General features: G+C 38.1%; 1 protein-coding gene across 1 annotated transcript in view; it reads right to left on the minus strand.

Annotated features, from left to right (window-relative positions):
- Nucleotides 1-7,760: 7,760 nt before the first annotated feature.
- Nucleotides 7,761-26,001, minus strand: part of MPP7 (MAGUK p55 scaffold protein 7) — a gene marked incomplete at both ends in the record, with an annotated part of 116,406 nt that continues 98,165 nt past the window's right edge. The window contains 6 exons of the mRNA XM_080610929.1: nucleotides 7,761-7,940; nucleotides 9,297-9,440; nucleotides 10,967-11,075; nucleotides 12,172-12,265; nucleotides 14,168-14,248; nucleotides 20,842-21,012. Of these exons, the coding sequence (XP_080467055.1) occupies nucleotides 7,761-7,940; nucleotides 9,297-9,440; nucleotides 10,967-11,075; nucleotides 12,172-12,265; nucleotides 14,168-14,248; nucleotides 20,842-21,012 (779 nt within the window). The remainder of the gene's footprint in view (nucleotides 7,941-9,296; nucleotides 9,441-10,966; nucleotides 11,076-12,171; nucleotides 12,266-14,167; nucleotides 14,249-20,841; nucleotides 21,013-26,001) is intronic.

Below are 26,001 nucleotides of genomic sequence, written 5' to 3' on the forward strand. Positions count from 1 at the left end.
AGGAAGAAAGGAAACAAGATTAAACAGAATAGGTCACTTGAGAACAGTTGCAGAAATTTTGTCTTTATTTGCTTGGTCTGGAGGCTTTGGAAGATAGGAACTCCACGTCTTTTACAATTACAGTTATATAAAGAATAAAGGCTTTAATCACAGCAACTCTTGCTTTCAAGCTGGCAGCAGGGATGCCAAAAGAAAGCTAGAAGAATTTGCCATCAGTGTTTGATAATCAGAAGTGCCGCATAAACTTCTGAAAATTAAAAATGGAATAATAAAGCTTCCTTTTCTACTAAGTTGCCATACAACCTCATCAGAAATAGCATTTGTCACTTCAAATACTGTGGTGTTACCTATGGCAGCCTCTACCATGGCAAAGGAGTGGCACCTCCTGCTTTGCTTGGAACAGCTTCCCTGCAGCTCCCTTGCCATGCCACAGCATCCCTCGAGCCCATGTGGCTGGCTGCAGTCATGGAGAGTGTAGTTTCAGAAGCAGGGTACATGTGTAGTTGGATTTTTGAAGGGAAAATAGAACTTGATACTTCAGTTCCCACAGGACACCACCACAGAGACTATTTTCTGTAAAATGAAACCGGTGGAGTGGTGTTTTACACCACAGTATCGCATAAAAGGCAAGACAGTTGGCCCAGTGATACTCCTACACAGACAAGTTCCTGTGTCTCCTGACAGGTTCACATTGCTTTATCTGGCAAGCATAAAATTCAAGCCCATGTACAAAGCAGCCTTTTCATTTAGGGAACAATTAAGCTAATCCCAGCAAGATTTCATGTTTAACTAGGTCTGCAGTGAACAAGCTTGCCGTCTGCATTCAATCAAGCTCTTCTGACTTTCACAAAACAGAGGCTAAACCGTATATTTAAGATGTAAAATTCTCAGATTCCTGAGATCTGTGAGAGTCCTGCCAGCACTGAACCATGCATCTATTTGCTAAAACTTTGTTATTATATCAGTAGACTTCTTCAGCCTGTCATTAATCTTCCAATTAAGCAGTAAACATTGGTTTTATAAGCCTGCTTTTTTCATTAAAATAAAAGGGTATACACCGCAACACTTGGTAAATACATACACGCATATGCATATGCACACATGCACAATAAAACAAAGTTGCTATTGGCAGAAAGGTAACATCAGCTGCAGCCATTACAAGACGCAGACTCAGCCTTCAAAGTCTCACCTATTCAAAAGTGCGGTCAGAGTCTGTGCTTTGTTCAGTTTGGTTTGAGCCGGGGCTGGATCCAGCTGGGGGTAATGATGGTTTGAATTCAATGAAGTCAAGAGAAGACAATAATTCAGGTTCAGTTCTGGTTTTTGACAAAACAATGGTTCAAATCAATCTTTGGTTTTGGTTCTACTTCCTGCTTAACAGCTGTGTAAAGAAAAACGTCTGGAATAATACCCCAGCAGGGCCAATAACCGAGGCTGCTCTTTCATACTACCCAGATAGCACCAATAATAACAAAGCTTTTAGGTCAGTTTTCAACAACAGAAAAATCAACCAGACTTCTTTTGTGCCTTACAATCAATAGTAGCCAGAACTGCAAATGGAACATTAAACATGCTGCCTCCATCTGCACCAGTCACTAAAATGAGCCAAGGCCTGTTGTTCTGGCTCTGAAGGAGAGGCAAAGCACAGCTCATACAGACAGAGCTGAATTCCTTCCTGCAGTCAAACTGGCCTCACAGCTTCTAGGACCAACCTTTTGCTACCCCTCAGCTGTGCCTGGACCTAGCAAAGGCTGAAGCCTGGCCAGCAAGCTCCCGAAGCATTTCATCCTCTTGTGGTATGCTGAATCCCAGACCTAACTGCCCTACTGTGCCAGCACAGCCTCCGGTGCCAGCTGATAACAGGAGTTGTGCTCACTGGATCTCTTTACACCTTGTTGATGGTCTGCACTGCTCTGTGATCTCTCTGACTTTTTTATGAGCTTCTTCAAACCTGGGACTACATCTTTGTTCCATGTTCATAAGGTGCCTAACATAGGCCAGTCTGTACTTGGGAGTATGGCTCCAGAAGCTGCATCAAAGTAGGTTTTATGGGGAAGCATAACCCATACATAGGTATGCAAAGATCTCAGAGAATACAATGTGAAAGGGCCTACATGCATTATGGAGTGGTCTCAACACATGCTTCCATGTGTGCAGTTGCCCCATCATAAATGTGCACCTTGATCATGAAACATGACTACTCCCACCACTTGAAGACTAGACTCATTTCAAGGAATCATCATTGCTTAAAAATAAGTCAGTAATGCAAACCTAGGAAAGGGAGGGGACACACCGTGAGGTGTCCAAGGTCACACAGAACAAGCGGAACTGCTCTCAGATGCTATTTTCTTAAACAAGAGCCCCTGAAGCCAACACTGGTGGCACAAAATTTAAAATTGCTCCTGGTCCTTTGTACCACAGGGATCTCTCAGAGCAGTTCTGTTTTCACGGCACAAAACACTGTTCATGTGATTCTCCATCTTGATCAAGTGCTAGCTTTTCACCTCTGTTGCAGAAACACATCACCTCTAGAATCTGTTGGGAAGGAGGTAAAAAGTGTCCTTTTATCAAATTTTTAGTGTCTGTTTTTCAAGACATTATCCCTTTCTACCCCTTGTAATGATTGAGATTACTAAACTAAAGCTCTACGAGAGCCAAGAGACAAAACCAGAATGAGATTGCCAGTGATTAAACGGAGTTTGTTAAGTTCATGTTAAAGCTGTGATCACTGTACTGTTGCTGTAAAAGTTAACAAAACCAGAAGAAAGTAAAGCAAGAGCTCTGCCAACATCACCAGGATGTGGAGTACTCCTTCTGGGTACTACATTTCAGCTCTCCATAATGCCAACGATTTTGGCTTTGCTAACCAATAAAGATTTACTGGCGCTTATTTATATTTACCAAGGAGGGAACAGAAACCACAGAACATTCGCCACCAACTTGCCAACCTCCTTGTTCAGTGACTTACAAAAACAAAGATGCATTGCTAGGGTAGTACTAGCATTTGTAACATTCTCAGTCCTTCTCTGCCATACCCACAGACCTTTAAAACATGTACCAAATCCCTTAAAACTAAGCTTCCATGAGCCTATGTATAATCCTATAGAATCTAAATTTTACTTGAGGAAAATTACAGCATGCCTTCATTCTTTAGTGTATTCAAGCCATAACTATTAATACGGCTATTGAAAAGAAATAGATCTAATTACAAAAGACATTGTGACCTACTTTTCTCTCTTTATTTCTTATCAAGAAGCTTTCAAATATTTTTTGTGCCATATTGATGTCCCTTCCAATCTCTAGCATACTGTGATACTGTGAACCCTCCTAGAAATCTTGAAGATGTTTCCCTTCATTCATACACTGAAATCTGTAGCTGGCAGCTCTGTGCATTAAGTCTTTCAAAATCTTTTAAACAGACATATGTGTACAACTGAAATAGAAGCAAAACAAAGTCTCAGTAATCATGAGGATTTACCCTCTTTGTTAAAATGTTGGATGTCAGCTACACAAAATACCATAGCGTTTTATTATAGAGATGTAAAATCATTCCATACAGTCTTCCAAATATCCAACTTGTATTTCAGACACAGATACCAAGAGGGAAAAAATCTCCAGCTGTCTAGAACTCCAAATTCTCTTATTTGTACTGTCATTTACATAAGACAAAATTTAAGACCAGACTTTAACTGTTTCCAAATGTTTTTGTGCATGTTTCTGCTGAAATCTTTAACCATTATCTAGCACCAGAATTCTTAAACAACAACTACATTCACTGTGCTCCTTCAACTTAGTGTTCAGACATTTTCCTGTTGAATGCTTGGTATCATACATTAATCATGCTAATATATGATAAATACTTAATGACTTTGAGAGCAAAATGTTCTTGGGTAAATTGCAAATACAAATGATTTTAAGCTCTGATGCACAGAAAACTCTTAATCCTGTGGGGAAATGACTGTAGAGACTGCAATAAAAAAAAGTAGATTTAGATTATAACTTTAAATCTCTGAAGAAACTATTCATCCTTTGAAACAATCTAACAAAAAGTAAATATGAGCTTTACTGAGGAATAATTCTCCACACGCAGTAGAAACCTGAACCTAAGTACACGTGGGAAATGCAGAATACTGCACTGAAACAAAACAGAGAGGGCTTAAAGGTCTCCTCTCTAATCCTAGTATGTGTTAGGCTTTTTTCTAGAAAAGACATAAACCACTGCAAAAAGTGACTTAGTTTAAGCATTACTTTCATTGAGTCCTCCAAATGAACACAACCTCCCGTGTCCAATGAAGCACTCTGAGTCGGTAACTTGGATAACACTCTAAGCACTGACCCACTGACTTAAGCTTTCTGTCTCAGAAAGAAAATGGCTTATTTTAGAAAAGTAGGCTGCAGCATCCATTCTGAAGGAGAACTTGGCAATGAAAAGTAAAAATTAAGTATTTTAGTCCCTGTTTCAGGTTGCTTTATTTTCCCATTTAAAGATAATTGGAGCACAACTGTTAATAAACCTATGAAATGACTTACTACTTGGGCATTTCACCTTTTCAAGTCATTAAGCCTGTACGTTATGGTGCAATTTACAATAAAGAAAAAACACCTTCAGTGATATATCAATAATTTATTGTTTTGCATAAGAAGGTAAGATCAGATTTCAGGTAAGACATCAACCAAGGACCTGGTGGCAAATTCAAGTATAGAGCTTGGTACAGTATTAAAAAATGCTACCATTTGTTGGACTATGACAAACAGCTAAAACACAATAAAAACATCTGGACTTGACTGTCAAAACATACAGTTCTCTAAAAACCCACACAGCACAACTTGAATATGTGGAATATTGGAAACATGTTTAGTTGTCTTAATTCCCAAATTCTTAGGAGTCGAAGGAACAATCCCGCCCCCCCTTGGTATCCCAGAACAGTTCAGCACATGGGCTCAGCATCCATCACGATAAGCAGGCTCCTGTCCTGTTGAAACTGTTGGGCTAAGACATTTTTTGTGCCTTGGCCTGCTCCCATCTTTGCCTGCCTCATGGAAAGCAGTGGCTTTGATAATTATTTATTTTTAAGCTAACACTGCAATAATGTTCATTTTCAAGAGCCATCTAGAAATTTAATTAAAATTATTTCTCACTCATCGAAGTCCCTGTGCACATTTTACTCGGTTGGTTGGGTTTATGTTTTTGTGATTCCCTTTCTTTTGCAGGTGTTACAATTTGGGAATTAGCTCCTGGCTTGAAGATGAGGCAGGCAGCCATCCATCTAGAAAACCCCTGCCAGGACTGTGCTGAGGATCAGAGGGTCAGTGTCTCTGTGAACACAGCAAAGCACCGTGCTGCTTACTGCTGCCCAGCACAGCAAACCTGTGTAGGTCACAGAATCACAGCATGGTGTAGGTTGGAAGGGACCTTAAAGATTATCCAGTTCCAACCCCCCTGCTGTGAGCAATGACACCTTCCACTAGACCAGGTTGCTCAAAGCCCAGTCCAACCTGGCTGAGTCGTCCTAGACCACACTGACCCAGGAATGGGAATTATATTAATTTCAAAAGGACAAGAAAAACAGCCTGCAGGACAGCCAGATCTGTTTCTACCAGGCAGTTTGCAGATTATTCTAGCATCTATTTCTTAAAGAGAAAAGCAGGTCTTTCATGTGATCGTTATCATACGCTAATGTTCTGAGACAGCCCAGGTTGGAAGCAGCATTAAGAGTGTTTCAATAAGGACTAAAGCCCCTCTTGTTGGAAATGGCCAGATCCTGAGACATGCTGAGTGCCCTCTCAGTTTGCGTTGCAAGAGGTAGTGAAGGCACTCGGCATCTTGCAGGCAAACAGACTGGCTGAATTCCAGATCCCCTGAAAAACAGTTTGATTTTCAATAGTAATAAAAAAAAGTAGAAAAAGTTTTTTCAACTTGCATAATCTGCATGCAATTAATTTAATCATCAAATTGCTATTTATGCTACAAAAAAAGTTTAAGTCCACCAGGAAAATGGTGAAATTTGACAAAAGTTACATTATAGCTGTTGAAGCAGAGCATGTATCCGTACTGGGATTCAGTACATCTGTAACTCTTGCATAAACATTTCCAGACTCCTAGGAATTTCGCTGTTGTTGCTTGCATTTCATTTGTTTCATACGACTCTAAGCCAAATGCAATGACCCACACATTAAATACACATTTAGAATAAAACTGCAAAATCTGATGGGTATATCAGTGTATGAACTGAAATAAAATATTTACATGGAATGTTCAGCTCCATTTACAAAGACAGCGTTTCAACTTACGGACTCAGTAATTCTCTTTAATAAATGATCACATTGACAAGAAATTTAAAAACTTAACATCCCTTTTCAACCCTTTCATAAATATATAAAGTTTCACTAAATTCTTTATTCTTTAAACAAGACAGCTATATTCTCTTTACAGATTAACATGAAATGACTGTTTCCTGTTTGAATGCCACAGATGGGATGAACAGAAGTCAGCAAGTTCCTATACACATTCTGTACTTACAAGACATATTCACAACACAACACACAGGTATAACTTGGTCTTTACAGCTGTACTCATTTCCTGCATATCAGTAGTAAAGAAAGAAAAATACCAAATTATCTATATTAAAAATACATCATCTAATATACATTTGCTTACATTGCCACATTAAATTGTAAAATGAGGTTTCCAACTGTGCCTGACCAGTGACAAGGTTATTTTTTACAGTGAAGTCTACAGCATTAATTTATTTGAGTGGAGACAAAATATCTGTTATGCTACTAAAAAGTATCACTAGATATTAAACAATAGGAAGAATTAATCTGTTGTGACTAATTCCCAGATTTCCAAGGTTTCCTCACTAATTGTTTGAAAATTTTTGATGGGAAAATTGTTCTAAAGGATGCCAAAGATATATGAAATCAATTTGAAGGGGTAAAAAAGAAAGATACTCTTTACATTCTTGCTATGCATATTGTTTTGCCACTGATTTTACAGAAGATTAGTCCCAAAGACTTTGAAGTTATATACACAGTGACTCCTATTTTTCCTTATTTAAATAAATATTGTAATGAGTTTCCTTTGTTGTGCCACAAAGCATGCGTGAACGTATTTTCAATCCATGCATGCTCACAGCAGAGTATTTCACAATTAAGCCATCAAATACATCTTTCTTTCCACGACTGTGTAAGTGCAAAGGAATACTAAAATCGTTCTGTACATAGAAGACAAGATTTACGTCTAGAAAAGTAAAACTCTTATCTTGATATGTGATTAAAACTATGATGTCTTCCTCATAAAAATGTTGGTCACTTTTCCCTATTTCAGTTCTCTCAAGCACTTAAGGGGTAATAAGTTCCAAGTGCTCTTTATGGGAGCATTTATGCTTAAAACCATCAAAGTGCTGCTCTCCAGTATTCATTAGTATCTTCTGCAAACTCTCCACTAAAAAAACTTACCTTGGAAATACATAGATGATGATAAAGAGGTGTTTGGCAGTTTTGTTACACTAGTGTTAGCTCACTTTATAGAGCACAGTGAGACTTCAGTTTAATCTGATTGTTCTGCCTCTATAATTGTGGGCAGGAGGACTGAAGACACAGGAAAACAAGACCAGTTCCAAGTGGATAAAGAGTGTACCTGCTGTGCAGGTAGAGTTAGAAAACCCTCCTACTAAGAAAATGGCCATGGAGTAATGCCCAACCACAGCCTGTACTTAGCTGCTGAGACAACAGCGGATATTTATCTACTTGAAACGTTCTTACGAATGTAGCCAGCTGACAGGAACCCAGAAGGTCTCGGTCTCCAACCTGTCAAATGTTGTTTTAAGCTCACTGTAAGCTGTAGCGAGGTCGTCATTGACTATCACCTTATCGAAAAGGTGCCCATACTGGCTCTCCATCACATGGGCAGATTTGATCATTTCATGAAAATCTTCTTCCTAGTAAGATCAGTGCAAGGCATTGTCAGTCCACAGCAACATCATGTAACTCCTTCTGTGGTAAACTCAAAGCTCACTGCTTACTTCTCATCTCATCAAGAGATGGAAACTGTACTTCTAATAAAATAATTATAGAAATTACCATTACAAGTGATCTCAGAGAGCATTCTCACAAATAGACTATGCTCAATAGGCAACTCTTTCATCTCTCCCCTTGCAGTGACACAATTAGTCACTGCATAGTAATTACACAGACAATTTCTGTTAGCAGTACCAGTGAAAAACATTTCTAGCTGTTTACTTAGGTGATACATTTAAAGCTTCACTACTTAAGTCTCAGCTTGCTATTAGCATGCAATATATTACAGCACAGCCTTTATTCTTCTAACAGCTAGGTAGAAGCTGTATATGCCTGGTTAGACGTGGCTCAGTGGATTCCTCTTCATGTTTGGGGAAGGAACAAATCTTAGGAATTCAATTGTTTACATAACTCTGAGAGATTAATTGCATCCTAACTAAGCAATATCCTGAAGGTTATTCTTCAGAATGAACTCCTCTTACATTTTACATGCTATAGAACATATTCTTACAGCACATTATCTCCAAACTATTTCAAACTCCTGTTCCACACAAATACAGAAGGTGACTACATCTGTGACTCTGAAACAAAATCTAAAAAATCCTAAATAACATCTGAACAAGGGAAAATGATAAAATAAATGTAGATAAAGTCTAATGATGATCAGCTTTATTTTAGCTTCAATTGAAACAAGTTTTCATTGTATTTCAAGGAAGTAATTAAGTTACTGTTGGGTAATCTGACTTTATTGTCAAAAAGCAGCATTTGTTACTTGCTTAGACTGTTCTCCTTTCTTACATTGTTCATTTCCTTATAACATTTAAAAAATGCTTTATCTTACCCACAAATACTTTTTTAATTAAAGTAGCATTACTTTTTTTATTGTTGCTTTATATTTGAGCTTTCCTCTAAATTTAGACCCAATAATACACTTGATAAAACAAGGAAATTCTTATACTTGAATAGAAACATCAAACTCCAGATGCAAATTTTTGAAAGGAAATCCACAGTGATATTTCTCATAAACATATACTTGCACTGTGGGGCTTCTTCAATAACATAAAGTCAGAGGACTACGGAAATGTAAATACCACAAACAATAAAAACACCACAGTAAATCTGTGATGTGTGAGAAGTTGGGAAACAACAAGAAACTACACGCAAGCCCTGACAAGTACTGTCGATGAGATCCACTGATGACCTTTATTTTCAAGGCAAACCACTACAACAAAACTCTGAACAAGTTTGCATGTTTTACCATGTCTGAATGCACTTACTGTAAAGGGTTTTGCAGTTCCCTTATCATCTTTACTTGAAATAATCTTAGCATTTTTTCTGGTCTCTCTCAAACGGTCAAGTGATGGAGGCTTTATAAATATAACAAATGGCTTAAATTCATATGTCCGTAAGTGTTTCACAGTCTGGGAAGAGGAAAGATTTTTAATTAGTTAGTTTATTTTGCACAATGGAATTTACCGTAACAAAAGAAACACTCCAATAACCAAAATAAACCCATAAAGCACTGCTAGAAGGCTATTTTTCATTTACTGCCATCCTGTTCTGCTGATAGGCATTGATTAATGTGAGGAGAATTTTCATATGGATGGTAAGAAAATCTCTTCTCGAAAGGTGACCGTGTCTCTTGATTTCCACAGAGGCTGCTGGTAAACCCCATCAATCCAGCAGAGGCTGGGCTGTCCACAACAGTGCCACTGCCAGTGGGAGGACAGATGGGAGCAGCAGCGTGTTCAGGAGAGGAGGAAAAGTTCAACACAGCAGGAATAACACCTCTGTACCCATGAAAAGTAGTGGAAGAAGGTGTCTGTGACACTCGGTCAACAACAGGTCAATGATTTTTCTCTTCAGTACTGTGTGTCCACCACACAAGCCCATGCTATTAGCTCTTCCTGAGCGAGTCAAGTAATGCTACATATGGAACTAGAGATAGGTCTACAGCACAGAGTGAAGCAGGGATAGCCAGCAGCTTAGTGTGAAGTAGGGCTGGCCAGAAGCTTTCTGTCTTGTTCACACTGCCAGGTCCCTTAGGAAAATGCCATGTTGAATAATGGGATCCCAGAATGGTTCACAAGCCTGGGTCCCCGAGAGAATTTGGTGCTTTGCTGGAAAACAGGCCCATCCTGGACAGGCAAGGATCTTGCAGAGCAGGAGCCCCTGCCCAGCTCCCTCCTTTCCTTGCACAAGGTCTGGGTTCCCCAGGTGCTCCTCCTTCAGCGCAGCCCTCTGCCCTGCTCCTAGGGCACAGCCCCGTGTCTAAACTGCCTCAGGAGCTGTTCACAAGCTGCCAGGGTTCAGAAGTCATGGGCTGGCCACCCTTGGAGAAGAAATACTTTGGCTGGGTTTACACAAACTAGTCCAGCTCCTGGAAGCACTGTGGTTATTAGTAGCATAAAAATTCCCAGTGGAGCTGTTCAGCAGGGTTGAAAGACGGGGTCAATGCAAGAACAAATGCTTTAGAGAGGAATGTTCTTAGCAATTATCCAGCCAACATCACATTTAGTGCGTTCCTTGACTCATGTCCACCCTGTGTGGAAACCCTTGGCATGAATGGTCTGGTTAAACATGTGAAAGAGAGCTGCTGGCCTGGGTGATAGCTCAAAGTCATTCTGAAACTGAAGTTTGAGAGAAAACCTCTAACCCAAACAGCAGAAAGAGGAAGGGAAATATAGGAGCATTTTGTAATTAGGTCTTTGGTATTATGCTTCAGGTTTTCAATTCACCTAATTACGAAGCCGAATACTTGCCAACATGTATTGAAGTTTCCTTCCTCTCCTTTCACAGAGCCTTGCTGTGATAAAGGTACCCAGCCAACCCACTCAACAGCCATTCAGCATGGAATAAAATACTCCTTTTTAGAAATAATATTTTTCCTGGAATCCCAATATGCAATATGGGGAACTACAAGATTCCAAAAGATGTCCTTACTTACATGAGGCTGCACATCCAACAAACAAACTTTGTTTTTAGCTAGAACTGACCGAACGGAGTCTAAACTTGTGCCGTAGTAGTTGTTCTTATACTCGCCATACTCGATAAACCTGTGGCAGAAGGTGAAAACAACTGGAATCATTTCCATTTTCTCCAGAAGAAAGACAGAAATTATCAGTTTGGTTTATAAGATCTAATTCAGGAGCAAAAATATTTTACTTTACATGAGAGTTTTACCGTGTTTTGTAAAGGAAATGCTGTCAAGTACTTCAGCATGTCAATTTTAAGAAATCTTCTACTTTCCCACTTTCAAATCAGTAACACCTGCTTGTATTACAGTTCAAGAGAAAAAAGTACTGTAGTCCAACAGCCCACTAATGTTTTCCATCACCTCTTTTTCTGAACTAATGCAATGCAATAAAACAGTGGATAAGCTAAACAATAGAAACTACTGAAATTTCATTGCACACTACAGAATATCCAAATTCTCTGTCTCAGAAGAGGAGGAGGAGCTAATGACAATGGTGCTAATGGAACCAAGGCGGCTGGTTATGTGCTATAAAAGTAGAAGCGCTATTTGCCAAAAAAGCAAAGCACAGTTTGAAGTTTCAATAAAACCCACAGCTTTGTGTCTAATACACTTTTGCCCTCTGAAACACTGGGGCAGAATTTCAAGCTAGTTTTTTACGGGCTGCTGGAGAGCACGATGCTACCATTGTCTTCATCTTAGTTTAATTTCTGGAGGCTTTACAGGCAGGGGCTTCATTGTAGATCTCTAAACTCAAAAGCAGAGGAAGTGCCTGGCCTGAAAGAGAGCAGAACTACATAAACATTGACTCAGGCACGTTTGCAGCACTTCCAGGCCCTCCCTCCCACCCCGGGCTGCAATGCTTTATTGCTATGACAGATGATGCTCTATTAAGAGTGTTCCCCCATCCTTAACACCTACAATTTCAGTGTCTTCTCTTTAGGAGCTGAAGTACTGAAACTACTTAGAAGCTTAGAAACAGTTGTGTTTTCACATACTGCTTTTTTTTGCTGTATGTTTTTGCCAGCTGCTTGTATATCAGAATGTGATTTTCACACATCCTCAAAGCACTGCAACTTATACTGACTTTGATTTCTTATCTAAAAATACAACCAGCCCTATTTTATATTAAAGCCATTGTTTTTACTACAGTTCTACTTAAAATCTTGTTGACATACTTGTTATTCTGTACGTCTGTCTCAAACAAGTGCTTGGAAATGAAAGTGTATTCAACACCGTCACTTTCTTGGCTTCTCCTTGGACGGGTAGTGTCTGCAGTTTGAGTAAATGAAGGAAAAATAAAGGAAAGATGCACAAAACAATATAATGCAAACCAGTTCAGGAAACACTGAAAAGTACACAACTGTTGTGCAATATTAAGTGTAGCAGTTCCCTCACTTTTGATGGGCTTGAAGCTGCTCTGGATCTGGCAGGCAGCACACAAGTACATGACAGGATTCAGCTTTAAAAGCATGCAGAAAAAAGCAGGAAAAATCCTACTGGACAAGTATCTGATTATCATTTTTACTAACTAGTGGAAAAATCCAATAAAATGAGGACAGCTGAATAATAAAGGGAGCAGCAGTCTATAACAATTACTCCAGCCTTGCCACTTGTTAAGTGTATTAGCATACAAGACCATAAAGGGAAACAAAGCTCACTAACCTGATTTATAAAATATTACGTTCATTAACAACACTTGTAGCTGTGGTATGTGAAGCATGATGGTAAAAAAATGGGGGGTGAATTTTATGGTTTAGTGCTTTTCTTTTTCTGGTGTCAAAATCAAATGCCTTTTTCTTTCAATAGCTTTGTGGTATTTGCACTTCTCACTTTCCCTGAAGTACCAGGTATAAGGAGTTGGCTTATAAATGAAACTTATTTGTGGGGCTGCTGCTTATAGTTAACAAACCCATTCAAAAGTCCTATTTAATACAGGTTGTATGTTACAGCATCATGTATTCTTCCTTGCATATGAACATATACAACTCGCTTGCAGTAAGTTAGAAAAGCCATTTGATATCAAGTTCTCCTTAGGCTGACACAAAGAGAAGCGTTTCCAAGACAAAAACCCCAGTTCTCCCTGCAAGTCCTGACTTACTGCATTTCAGGGAGAGGGATTTCTTTATGTGTTTGTTTTAAACTATAACCACAAATTTGGAAGAGAAGAGAGAAAGACAGCTTGATGAATTCTGGCACTTTTTTGAGAAGTAATTTTGGGCAAATAACTGCAAATGCTCCGATGTGTTAAATATTTGGGAACATCTGGCTTTTTTTTGCTGTTGTTTTCAATACCCAGCTGAAACAAGTATGTGCAAAAGAAATTACTTCCAAACCCCAAATGTATTCATTTTTCATTCATATATATACAATATATATTCAAATTCATTCATATATATACACTGTATAGAAAACCTGTGACAGTATCTCCCAAATTCAGAATGTTGGACCTGTATTTTTCAAAGATCCTGTATAGGAAGCACAAGTACAAGAAGAAAGCAATCCAAGGAACAGAAGTCTGGAACTGTCAAGTCTTCCACATTAAAGAAAACCCAATAAAGTGCTACAGAAGTTAATATAGCACAATGTTATTCAATGTTATAAAAATCATGCTACTTAGATAAGGGGAAAGAGGAAAAATAAAGCCCCAAATCAACTTTCCTAAAGCTAATCAAAGGGATTTAATTAATTTATTCACAGGATCAAACTGTTTATCATCAGTCTTCATTTTCATAGAATCACAGAATCATAGAATAGTTAGGGTTGGAAAGGACCTTAAGATCATCTAGTTCCAACCCCCCTGCCATGGGCAGGGACACCTAATACACAAAGGCCGTTTTGCTGAAGGCAAGCACTGGTAACAGAGTACACTTTTTTACAGCCAAATCCAGGATGTTCTTCAGCTGAGTTTCATTTACTAAACCTCGCTGACATCAATCACGTTAAGCTTGTACTAAAGGTCTCCTGCAATGCCTGTGAGCCAAAATGTCCTATCAGTTTAATCAATGCTATTTAAAATACAACTGCAGCAGCACTTTTAAAAATTAGAAAAGTAATCTGGATGCCAAGCATGCATTTAGAGACCCAAATTTGAAAGTGCCTTAAGGTAATGCAACGATAAAGGGTAACAATGCGAGTTTCACATTAGGAGAATAGAAGTGTGTTTTTACTTACGTGGCACTGTTACCCCGTAATGCTGGGTGTCACTGATCAGCAATTTCCGTTTAAGTTCATTCAGCCCAACCCCTACAGGACCTGAAAGAAAGAAATCATGCTGTTTCCCAGCAGCCAGTTCTCTTTCATAGTCAGGTATATGTACTCTCTCAGCTAAGACTATGTAGCGTATAGCTATTATATATACTGGCTTTTAATCAGTCATTTGGAAACGCCCATGGTTCAAACTCTGCTAGAACATACAGCGCTGACAAATTTCAGGTGATGTATTTGGCAGTTGCTCTGCTCTGACTTTATTACTGAGCAAAAATCTGTGAAAAAGTTCACAGCAAAGCTAACTTTCTTTTCTACAGCAACTACCTTCAGTGTGCACCCATCTTCATCCACAGCACTACTGGAGACCCCAGCACCCTAACCTGCAGCCTTCTAGCTGGTTGGGCTATTCACTTTGCCAGAATATCCCCAACTCACAGACTAGAGGACCCCAGCTGGCATGCACAGAGTCCCCCTAAAGCCTCTGCACCTCGTGTGTCAGCACAGCCTTTTCCTTGCTTCCCTCCAGCTGCTGCATCCCCTGTCTGCACCAGATCCCCCTGAAGACAACGCTCCCACCTTCTCCCCATAGGCCTGGGAGCTCCTTCCAGACCTGGCTGCAGGCAGGAATACTGCCTGGCCTCTGGCTGTAACTCTCTTTTTGACAACCATCCACCTTTTGACTGTGTGAGGGTGGCATCGCACAGCGGGAGAAAGGAAGGGGCAACACTCCTCAGGTCACAACCTCTTTGGGATGTTTGGGTTTCCTTTTTTGTTGTTGATTTTCTTTTAAAATATGCTTGTCTCCTGCCTGCTGTCTGAACTGGTCCAAAGCAAATGTTTCCTTCCTCACATGGCTGCCAAAGAGAGACCACCCTTGGAAAGAGGATGGCAGGAAGAAACAAAGACTGCATGGAATATTTTTGACCCATCTCCTCCACCTCCTTTTGAGTACTGCTGTCCTAGAAGCTACTGACCAGATGCTCCTTTTGGCTTTTAGGTCATTCCTATTCCTTGGCCATTTGCCAGTTGTGCTTTAGGTCTAAGGCCGACCACTCTGTCCTGTGAGGTCTCAAAGGCTCCAAGGGCAAATGCTGCCTGCCCCCAGGAGCCCTTCATGCAGGGTTCCAGCCTGCCTGGCCCCTTTTGCGGAGGGTCCATGATGCGTGTGTGAAGGGAGCTCAGGTCTTCATGCTCATGTGTCTCTGACAGTGCAGTCGCTTCATTTCCGGAGAGCCAGGTCAAGAACAGAATGCAGAGGAGAGTGAGTCACTGGAACCACATCCCAAACAATAAAAGGATAATAACGTGGTTTTAAGAAAATTCTTGCTCTTCTAGTAAAAGTGGCACGTTTACACATGGAGTGCTTCTTAACAGAGACATTTTAAACATTAGAAAAAAAATACTTAATAAATATTGTAATGAAGTGGTGATGTATTGGTTAATTACTAGTGAGAGTCAAAAAGCAAAGACTGATGCTTCAGCACCTTCAGGTGCCTATTTGTAAAAATTACTATTCATCTGCCTTGTCTGAAGCTAGAAACACAATGATGAAAAGCAAATGCTTGCTACTTTGCTGCTACCCCCAGACTATGGTCTCTCTGTAAAATCTTAAAGAGTTTCTGCATTTATAGTTTTCATATGTTTACTTAAGTTAAACACACAACTACATTTCAAATTTCATCTCTGACCTGCCTGTAAATTAATCTATCAGTATGTATAAATGTTTATTTAATATGGTGTATAGCAGCCTCTACTGGTGCATGTCTGCAGAGGAAAGTAATGCGTTATGTAGATAATGGCATTACCTTTGTTCTTATAAAAAAATAGTAATATTTTTTAAATTATTTAGCTACTTAAGGCAAATATAGATTCTTATAGGAAAAATAATTAAAATTCTAAATATTTCCTAGCAAGGCAGAATGAAGCAAGTGAAATTATAATTTTAAAAATCACTGTATGCCTTTCAAGCAAAAAGTGTTTCCCATCAAATCTACACAAATATTATTTCCTCAGTCTACATGCTGTCAAATCAACAATATGCTTTTAGCTCTATTTATATATAAAGAATCCAGGCTTCGCTTCCTGTGACAGATGCTTTGGAAACTTAGATCAAATCTGTTTCCAGACCATAACCTCACAACTACTGTGTCTTCAATTCCAGATTGCTGTTTTTAAATCCTCTTTAACTACTGAAAGGTGTAAATTCTTTTGCAGTGCTGTCTTCTTCTTCAGTTTTAACCATGGCATATGGATGCTGAAAGCTGATTCCTAATTAGCAACATCATCCATTATGCTGATCTTTATACTACATCTCTGAAGTGTAATATATACTTCCATTCTGAATATTCTTTTCATTTTGATGCAGCAGAGAAAGATGCCAGTTTGTAATAATTGTGAATCTCTAAGACAAAATTTGAACTCACAAAGAAAATAAAGCATCAGGATTGAAAACGACAATCCAGATTCCTATAGTAAAATGCCAGGCATGAGGGATCCATGACCGTAGCATAGTTTTGGTTTACTATAAATCACCCCAGACAGCAATATTTAGTGTTAGGATGGTAGCTTTAGAGATATTTTGTTTATTTTTTTCAAGGAATATTTATGTTGCTTGCTGTTGCATGTTAAGCCATGTAAGCTAAGCAACGGTCAAATCCTGCACAAAAGGACTGTAGTGCCTGCCTTCCTCTACTGAGGGACATTTGCAGAACTAAACCACCAATCATTAAAACTTGCATTACATTTTGTATCATTCAGACATGTCTGAAGGAAATTGAAAAAACTATCTGATGTAAGTTCAGGTCTCAGAGGATTTAACCCAACCAGCCCAGCCATTCTTCACTCATACACACATACTGAGCTCCTGGAAGTCTATCTGAAAGAAAAAAGGGAAAAAAAAAAAAAAAAAAAGGAAGCAGTCTTCCAGAAAAGACTTTGGGAAATAGGTGATAACATCCCTGCTGGGATCATAAAGACCCTGTACAAAGCATGCCTTGACAGAGGCTCTGCGTCTCAATTACTAGTACAACTGACCACTATAATGCAATCACTGCACATGCATGTCCGACTGTAGCTCAATGGAGAAGAGTAGAACCTCATTTTTTTTGAGTTACGGTAAACTCTAACTAGTAGTGGGAGTGTACTTCTGAGATCTGTCATTCACTGAAACAGGATCAGTGAGTTTATGTTCATGTTCTCATGTGCAAGGCTAGGCAATGTGTTACATCCTATGCATTCATTCCTGAGCCATGCTAACTTACCCATGCCTTCAACCTGGAAGGTTTAACAAAGATGGCAATTGTAGGTCTCTTTCTTCATTGTCCAGATAGTTTACCTGAAGTAGTATGGCCATGGGAGGCCACTTTCCTGCACTACTGCTATAGATCTATTAAGTCTCTATAAGCCACTACTGAACACATGTTAAAAGCAAGCCAGGAAACATGGAGAGTTAGGAGCCACTTCTATTTCATTCTCCTCTGCTCTAAGACAGACCTGGCCCTCACATAGCTCCTTCATGATAAAACCAGAAGTGATGGATTTTTTTGTAAATATAAGTAGTATAACAATAGAGAACTTTTCCAGACCCAGATTCCTTTTATTCTTAGTGATAACACCTTTGTAGAGAGTACTGACAGTCTAATTCTGAGACAGCAGACAGCTGCATGCATTCTGGGGAAAAGATATCTATGGTTTGTTATTGCTGACCTTGCTTTATCCTTCAGATAGCTCTGACTTTACACAGCATAGCTGAAACTATACCATGTAAAGTTATAGTATGTGGCACATCCATTCTGACTCTTTGGAAATAAGTTCTGTGCTAGTTTGGCCCTCACAATTACAGAAGAATCCTTTGTGAGCAGAACTTATCCCCCATTAATGTAAATGAAAATTCTATTGTCTAAATAATAGGTTTCATGGTAAAATATTCTGCCTTTGCCTGATAGGGCTGCCAGGTATCATGCTTAACAATGGTGTAGGCAATATTTGTGAAGTAAGACTTCAAGGATTTGTTTGCAGCCTGGGAACAGAAAGTTACCAAAAAATAACTGGTGACATGATATTAGATCATTTTGGTTTTAGCAGATTACCACATTTATAAAAACTTAAAACGTGACAGAAGCATCTGTATCATTATTGCTTCATATGTCTGTTATTTTAGCCCCAAGGATAAGCACGACTTTATTAATGAACCTACATTTTCAGACAAGGTAAAATTGTGACAAACTGATACATCTGGCAAAACTTGAGACTAGCATATATCACAGTGCAGAGTGCTAAAAATTACTCTGTGTGCAATTTGCTTCCTGTAAATTGGACTAGACCGATTTAAAAGGAAGCCAAAACAAAGTTCCATTTCAAAGTTGTCAAATCCCTTCGCCTACAAAAGGGCAAAACAAAACCTAAAAAACCTTCCAGCAGTAAATTATACATTTACGCCTAGCAAAACAGAATAGGTATTTACTGCCCCAAATTACAGCTATGAATTAATTATCCATCCCTTTGTTTCCTGGTACTAATATCCAAACTATATTTGACAGATTATACTGAATGCTGCTACTGGCACACAAAAAAGCTTTTTAAATGTGTTCACTTCTACTCTACCTGTATTGCTTAGCTCTGCTAGTTTTTCCACATTTTGCCCAAGACATTTTTATGGTATTGGCCAGACTTAAGCTGCTCTTAATATCCAGAGAAAAACATTAGAATTACCAAACTCTGCAATAAATTTTTGAATTGCATTTGTTACTGAAAAAGCACACTTTCTTCTTTTGATTTATTACAACAAAAATCAAATGAAATCTCTAGGTATGCCTTAGATCAGACATATGCAATTTGTTATAAAATGTCTACTTATCACACTTTTGCACTGCACTCTGTTGATGTAACTGTAAAATCAACTCAACCGTGTTATTACTTGTTGTATATAGCCCACAATCTCACAGTGATCACACTAGTAGGTGGCTGAATTTTAGTGCTAGAGAGTGAAAAAACTATTTATTAAAAACTAAGTTTAACGTTCCCTTGGATATGGGCAATATAAAAACACAGCTACTCTAATTCTTAACAGTGCCTGATAGAGGGTCATATTTCTCTGCTCTGCTGCTTTCAGAATGAAGGAAACTTTACTAATGAAGCATCAGCCTATGTGCTACTGCAAAAGAAACAATAAGCAATGAAACATTTCTCATTGTTACTTTAATGGTTACCTCTGAAAGATTCAAGATAATGTACTTTCTCTTTTTTTAGGAGACCGAAGCAATGCATTTTGATTAGATAATAAATGCTGTGGGGAAGCCATGGCAGTGCCAGAAAGCTGACTAAGGATGACATCTTGAGTCTTCTGCAGCTTTGCTTGCACCCGTTCTTGGCCTACAGAAGCCTACCTCTCATCCACCTTTCTCTTCATTTGTCTATGTATTCTAACACGGTAGATAGTTTTGTTTCTTTCCACTTTATATATATATGTGTATATATATAGTCTTTGCTGACTACAGGCATTTATTCTGTTCTTTTTAAACGTATTGATTGATCTCTAAGAGAAGAACGCTGACCTAATTCGTCTGAGTTTTAGTATAGCTTGACTGTCAGGTTCAGACTGGTAACCATAGTAGCTATATTGTAATATCTCCTTTTGGTATAACAAGCCTTTAAACATGATCTCCTAAAGCATCCTTATATGCAAGCTGGGACATCCTGTCTAGAGAGGTTGACTACTAGACAGGCAGAAAAACTGGATGGATGATCATGTTCAAAGGGAATGGGTTATCAGTCTGTACTCTACTAGGTGTCTCATTGCAAGTGGAATTCATCAGGTATCTACACTGGGACATATTCTGTTTTGTATCTTAGTCAATAACCTGGAGGAGGACACAGAATGGGCCCTTGTCAAGTTTGTAGATGCCAAAATGGGTGATGCAAGTGACTTGCTCAAGGCCTTCCATTCAGAGGGATCTTGATATGCTACATGAAATTTGATGAGGACAAATACAAAGTCCACAGCAGGACATGCTGCAGACTGACTGGCTGGGGAGCAGCCTAGATGAAAAGGACTTGGGAGTTCAGATGGGCAGTGAGCTAAGGAGTAGTCTACAGTTATTGCTGGTAGCAATTAAGGCTAACAGAAGGCTGAGCTGTATCGGCAAGAGCTGAGCCTGTAGCTAGAGGGAAATTATTCTTCCTCTTTAATCATCACTTGTTAGATACTGAGAGGAATACTCTGTCCATGATTGGCCCTGCATTACAGCAAAGATGTTGATGAACTGGAGCAAGCCAGTGGAGGGCCTCCAAGAGTGCTTGTAGTTGAAGCACACAATCTGTCAGGAAAGGCTGAAGGGATTGGGCTTGTCTAGCTTGGAGAAGAAGTTTTCAGGGGAACCCTTCTGACTCCTGTTGAGAGGATGGGGGCCACCTCTTTATTGAGGTATGAGATGGCAAGACAAGAGAAGACACAGGAGGAAGACAGGCTCTCAAAGTTGTTGTCATCAGCTACTTTGAGTTCAGTGTTAATCCTGCTGAATGAGAGGCTAGACCAGGAGACTGCTTAAGATCCCTTCCACTTTAAATAATTTCATGGTAACCATTGGGCTAATCAGCAGTCCTATGTTTTATCAGGTCAAAAATGAAGAAAACCAACTTACCAACCAAAACTACAAGCCTGTATTTGTCATTAGGTTGCCGTCTATATTTTGCAACTTCTTCATATGTTGGGATGTCTGCTGTATCATACTGATCACTCTTCTTGCACTCATACATAGATTTGTTTGTTTTTTTGTCTTTTCTGCTAAGGCGAAAGCTTCTTCTAAAGCCAGCTGCAATAAGAACAGGATTTTTTCAAAGTAAGAAGTAAGTCTTCTCAAAACACTTGAAAACAGTCTCTTCCAAACATTGGAGGATTGGTGCATGGAATAAAAAAATGTATTATATGTTTAATAAGCCAGGTCATTAGAACAATATTTTCCTGCAGTTTAAACTTTATCAGTGCCTATTTGAACTGCAAAATTAAGATTACCAATAAAATCGTTAAGTTGCAACAAGCTGCAAAATATAATTACAGTAAGTTGTTAACATATTTAGATAACTTGAGGATCTTACACATTAGTATGTATACACAAGGAAATTCATGCAATCTGGACTCTCATGTCACACTTAATGCTTTTCTATCAAAACACCATGGCACACAGACATCAAGTACAACATACGATAGAAACAGACCTGGTAGTTGAAAGGGTTAATGAGAATTAACCTTTGAACAATTTTTTTGTTCTTAGCTCCATGCTGATAGTATAAAGAAGTGCACAAAGCCTTTCCTGAAGATGTTTAAAAGTAAAACCAAACACTGTTAGTTAGTTAAATTCCAAAACGCTATGAAACATCTTGTACAATATGGCACCCATATTACAGATATGTTAGCATGCAATTAAAAGTTAATATTCCTACTAAATTTACATTTACGGTTGCATCAAGAGTGTGACATCTACAGTGCCCATCTAGAAGGCTGGACATTTCACGTAACTTTTAAGCACTCTTAAAGGAGATAATCATATGTATTTTCAAGCAGAAGAGCATAAAACCCCCCACCCTTCTACAGTATATGTGAAAGACTAATTTACTCCTTTGTTAATTATTACCTTACAGTTTTTAAATAAATTCTTTACATCATATTATATTACAATTTACTGGTATCTCTATGGCACCACTTTTGTTCTACAAAGGAACTACAGGAAGTGCTGCAAAGAAGGACTGCAAAGCTGATTTGGGGGTAATAAAGTAAAACATAAACTACAATTTAAATACTGAAAAAATCCCAAGACCTTTCCCCTTCCCTCAAAACATTTCGTAGGACAGTTAACATGTGTAAACTTTTGGTGATCTCAGGTTTTTCAGCAACATGTTTTCATAAACTTGTAACAGCATTTATGTTTAGGTGTTTGAGAAGTAATCATTACAATTTTTTCTGCGAAGTTAGTATATGGCAAATTCAAGACTCAGTTCTGCAAGCATTCAGAAGAAGATCTGAAGAAAAATCCTACAAGGCTTAGTTACAGGGTTTAGCATTTTGCAAACACAGAGCTTCACTTGGCATAAATCATTACAGAACGTAGATCTCAGAGGATGTTAACCAAGTTATTTATTGACATGAATCCCTATACCTATGGGAATCTACAACACATGCATATGCACAAAAAACGGGAAAAAAAATTCTTTGAGAATAGTGACATCGACCTATTCATATTCAAAATATGAGTAAGTAAAATGAAAATTGATGAAAAGGAGAAGAGCTAGCATCCACAGAAAAGGCTGACAACACTTTGGAGAGCTACGGTTTTGTCTAGACTGAGAAGGACATGGGCTGGGATAGAAAAGGGACCAAACCAGAAGATATGAAACCAAAATGAAATAAACCAAGTCATGTTGTTTTATTATTTAAAGAAGAATGCTAACGCTGAAGTGACTGCAGTCAGAAAAGCCCTATTGCACTTACACACCCAAGACCTAAGAGGTTTTGTCTGCCCTAGGGTGAAGTCTGTCGTGAGAAGAGGTTGTTTTTTTCCCCACATAACTATACCTAATTGTATAGACAGTTACATAAAGAAAGGTTAAAAGTAACATTAGTAATACAGACGTGAAATGGGCTACAACTTTCCTGAGGCCTCATCTAAAAGGCTCCAGGTTTAGAAAGAAAAAAAAAAACAACTGCCCTAAAAGCAAGCTGAAAATGGTTCTGATGTTGGGTTTGTTTGTTTGTTTTCCTGTATAATCATTTTATGGAATAATAACAAAAGAATAAAAGGAAGAGAAAGAATAATTCTTCACATTTGCTACTAAGCAGTTTACAGAATAAAGAGTTTTGTCACAAAAACCAGAATCTACGTATCTGGAAAAGGTAAAGAGTAAGAGCAGTGATCACATGAAGTTAAACCAATTGTGTCCGTTCCAGTTTGGTATGGACCTTACAAATTCGAGAGCTCTGTGTGCCCAAGTAGCTGTCTCAGAGTGCCATTATCAACAGCTTCTTAACCTCAGCTTAAATGTCAAACTGCAGAATCTTTAGGAAAAAATTTTTTCTGCAAAGTCTTCATATCAATTCAATCTCTGCTGTTAGGTTTTAGTAAGCCCACTTGTAACTTGTTCTGCTTTTCTCCATCTACTTCATTCAGATTTCATTACCAAACTACCAGGTGGTGGTTTATTTAAGAATTTTCATTCCTTCTTCGCTTAAAAGAGGAAAAAAAAAAAACCCAAACCACCAACCCAAAACCCCAGATTTTTTTTCCTTTTTTTTTTTTTTTTTTTTTTTAATCAGAAAATCTTTCAGTGCTGTCTTCAGGCTGTAAGGATTCATCCCTTGTCACTTTTACAGGCTGCATTCGACACATCACAGTCTCAGGTGATATGGTTCCACTGCTAACCTGGGCTTACCTTGATTAAAACATTTGATATTTCTGTGACTGAAACTCACTAGTAAATGAAAATAGTAACAATGTCCTGTATATTAAGAAGGTTCAACAACAACTAAGACATTACGGAAAAGCTATTATATTAATTACAAAGAACAAACATGGGAGCCAGAGATAACAAAGATGACTTCCACTGTGGCTGTTTCTCTGCAGTGTGCTGGTGAAGGTGCTTTGTAAAACTACTGAATATTAAAAAAGTGTGATATGCTGGCTGCTTTGCTACTTTAAGACTATTGTCAACTTGAAAGTTGTTCTAACTGTTCCTCAAAGCCCCTACACAGAAACCCAAGAAAGCTCACTTCATGCAGCTTTCAAACCAAGGAAAACGCACAGTTCAGAGAGAAAGGATGAGACCAACATTTTTATGATATTGTTACTGTGCTCCTGGAAACATAATTCTTTCTCTCTCACATCTGCCATTATATGTCCTCATATGTGTGGCTTAGTTTTATTGTGACCTTCAGAAGCTATCCGATAAAGAACCATTAATAAATATTTACTAATGAACTCTGCATTTACTATTGCATTATATGTTGGGCAGCCATAACTGCAAAAGGATTAAACTGAACTGAAACAACATTGTGCTTGCAAGCAACAAAAACATTCATGTACAACCAAAAAATATTCTGCTAATGTTGGCATTTTACAGTTTAGGAAAGATGAAAACCAAGCTTCATATAATTAAATTAACAATCGAGCATTATTAAAAATATAGTGAAAGTCACTAAAGAAAACCAAAACCAATACTGATATGCAAGAGGCAAATAAAGTCGTATAACATGATTAAGCTTAAAAGTAAATTCCTATAAAGAACAAAGGGGAAAAAAAAAAGCATTGCTTGCCCAGAACATTTTATAATATAACCTTTGATGAATATGAAAGGAGCTGCAGGCTACACTGTTTGTGGAATATGGATATCAGCAGAGATTAACCTTAGTTGCCAAGTACGCAGACTATAAAATAAAAGGGGAAAATTCTGTCACTAAAGCAACATAAAATTTTGAACGTTGAGAAGCTTGCACCAGATCTCTGGTTTCAACAACATGACTAGAAGCTTACTGAACATGCAAACCCATAAACTAACCGTGGAATGTAACAGATTTGGTGAAATAAGAACAGCCTCTGGGACTAAAATATGAAGAACAAATGTTCTCAAACTACTGATGTCTCCAAACCTCAACATGAAATGAAAAATCAAAAGCCACTACTAATAAACTTGATTGAGGTTCAACAACAATCCAAGAGAAACTACTTACATCTCTGAGAAAAATAATGAAAAAAAAAAAAAAACAACCCAACCCCGAAACCAAAACCAAAACTAGCAGGAAAGTGTGATTATTCTTTTAACCACTAGCAATATATATTTCATCATTTCAGAACACCACCCTTATATTTACATACAGAAATCCACTTGGACCTCACAACAGAAGTCCAGACTGGGAACAGGCAATGCATGAACTGTCTTCCCTAAAATACTTTTAAAAAGGATGCTGATATAACCTACATTAGCTGTGCTAATTTAGACTTAATCATATCATTCTAAAGAGGAAGTGAACAAAAGATTGCAACTATATTGTGTGAATTTAAATCCAAATACATTCATGAAAGTATAAAGTTAATTTCGCAAAATGAGAGAAATTATACTAACAGGAAACATTATAATTTAAATTCACCTATGCTTCATAAATTCACCACTAAGGCTTCAGAATGCTATAAAGTACTTACACATGCTTTTGTTCATTTCCATTCATTAAAACAAGTGCTTAAGTATGTGTTTAAATTATGTATATTCTTCACTGCAGTCTAATCTTACATAATTTAGAGTGAACAAATCCCGGTTAATTGTAAATGCATTTACAAGTACTTTTTGTATGCATATTACTGACAAAAGTAAGTTTGGTACCATGGTCATTATCTAGGTTTGTATGAACACAGTATTTTTACTAGATACTTCTGGATTTTTTTTTCTTCCCCCAAATATTGGTATTTTTTTATACTGGCTTGTATACTAAGTATTTCTATTGCTATACAGGAACTGCACGAACACAGAGCAGACTTCTGCTCGCTTCTGGACTGATTCCCAGCTTGCACATTTAGACAGGGTTAATAAAAATATAGATTATGTCTGGATTTTTAAGACAAAATTGAGAATAGTAAACAGATTATATTCATCTATATTTACTGTATGTTCATAAAGGTTCAAGTAATGTAACTAGAATTTAAGCTTGGCAAAGACAAACCTCAATGTTCTCCCCAGCAATTCCTCAGGAAATTACTGCAGAAACATACAACACTATACAGTGACTTACATATTAGAATCTGGTGAAAAACCATTAAATT

This window comes from Psittacula echo (genome assembly GCF_963264785.1).
Source record: "Psittacula echo genome assembly, chromosome: 2".
In the NCBI taxonomy this organism is placed as follows: domain Eukaryota; kingdom Metazoa; phylum Chordata; class Aves; order Psittaciformes; family Psittacidae; genus Psittacula; species Psittacula echo.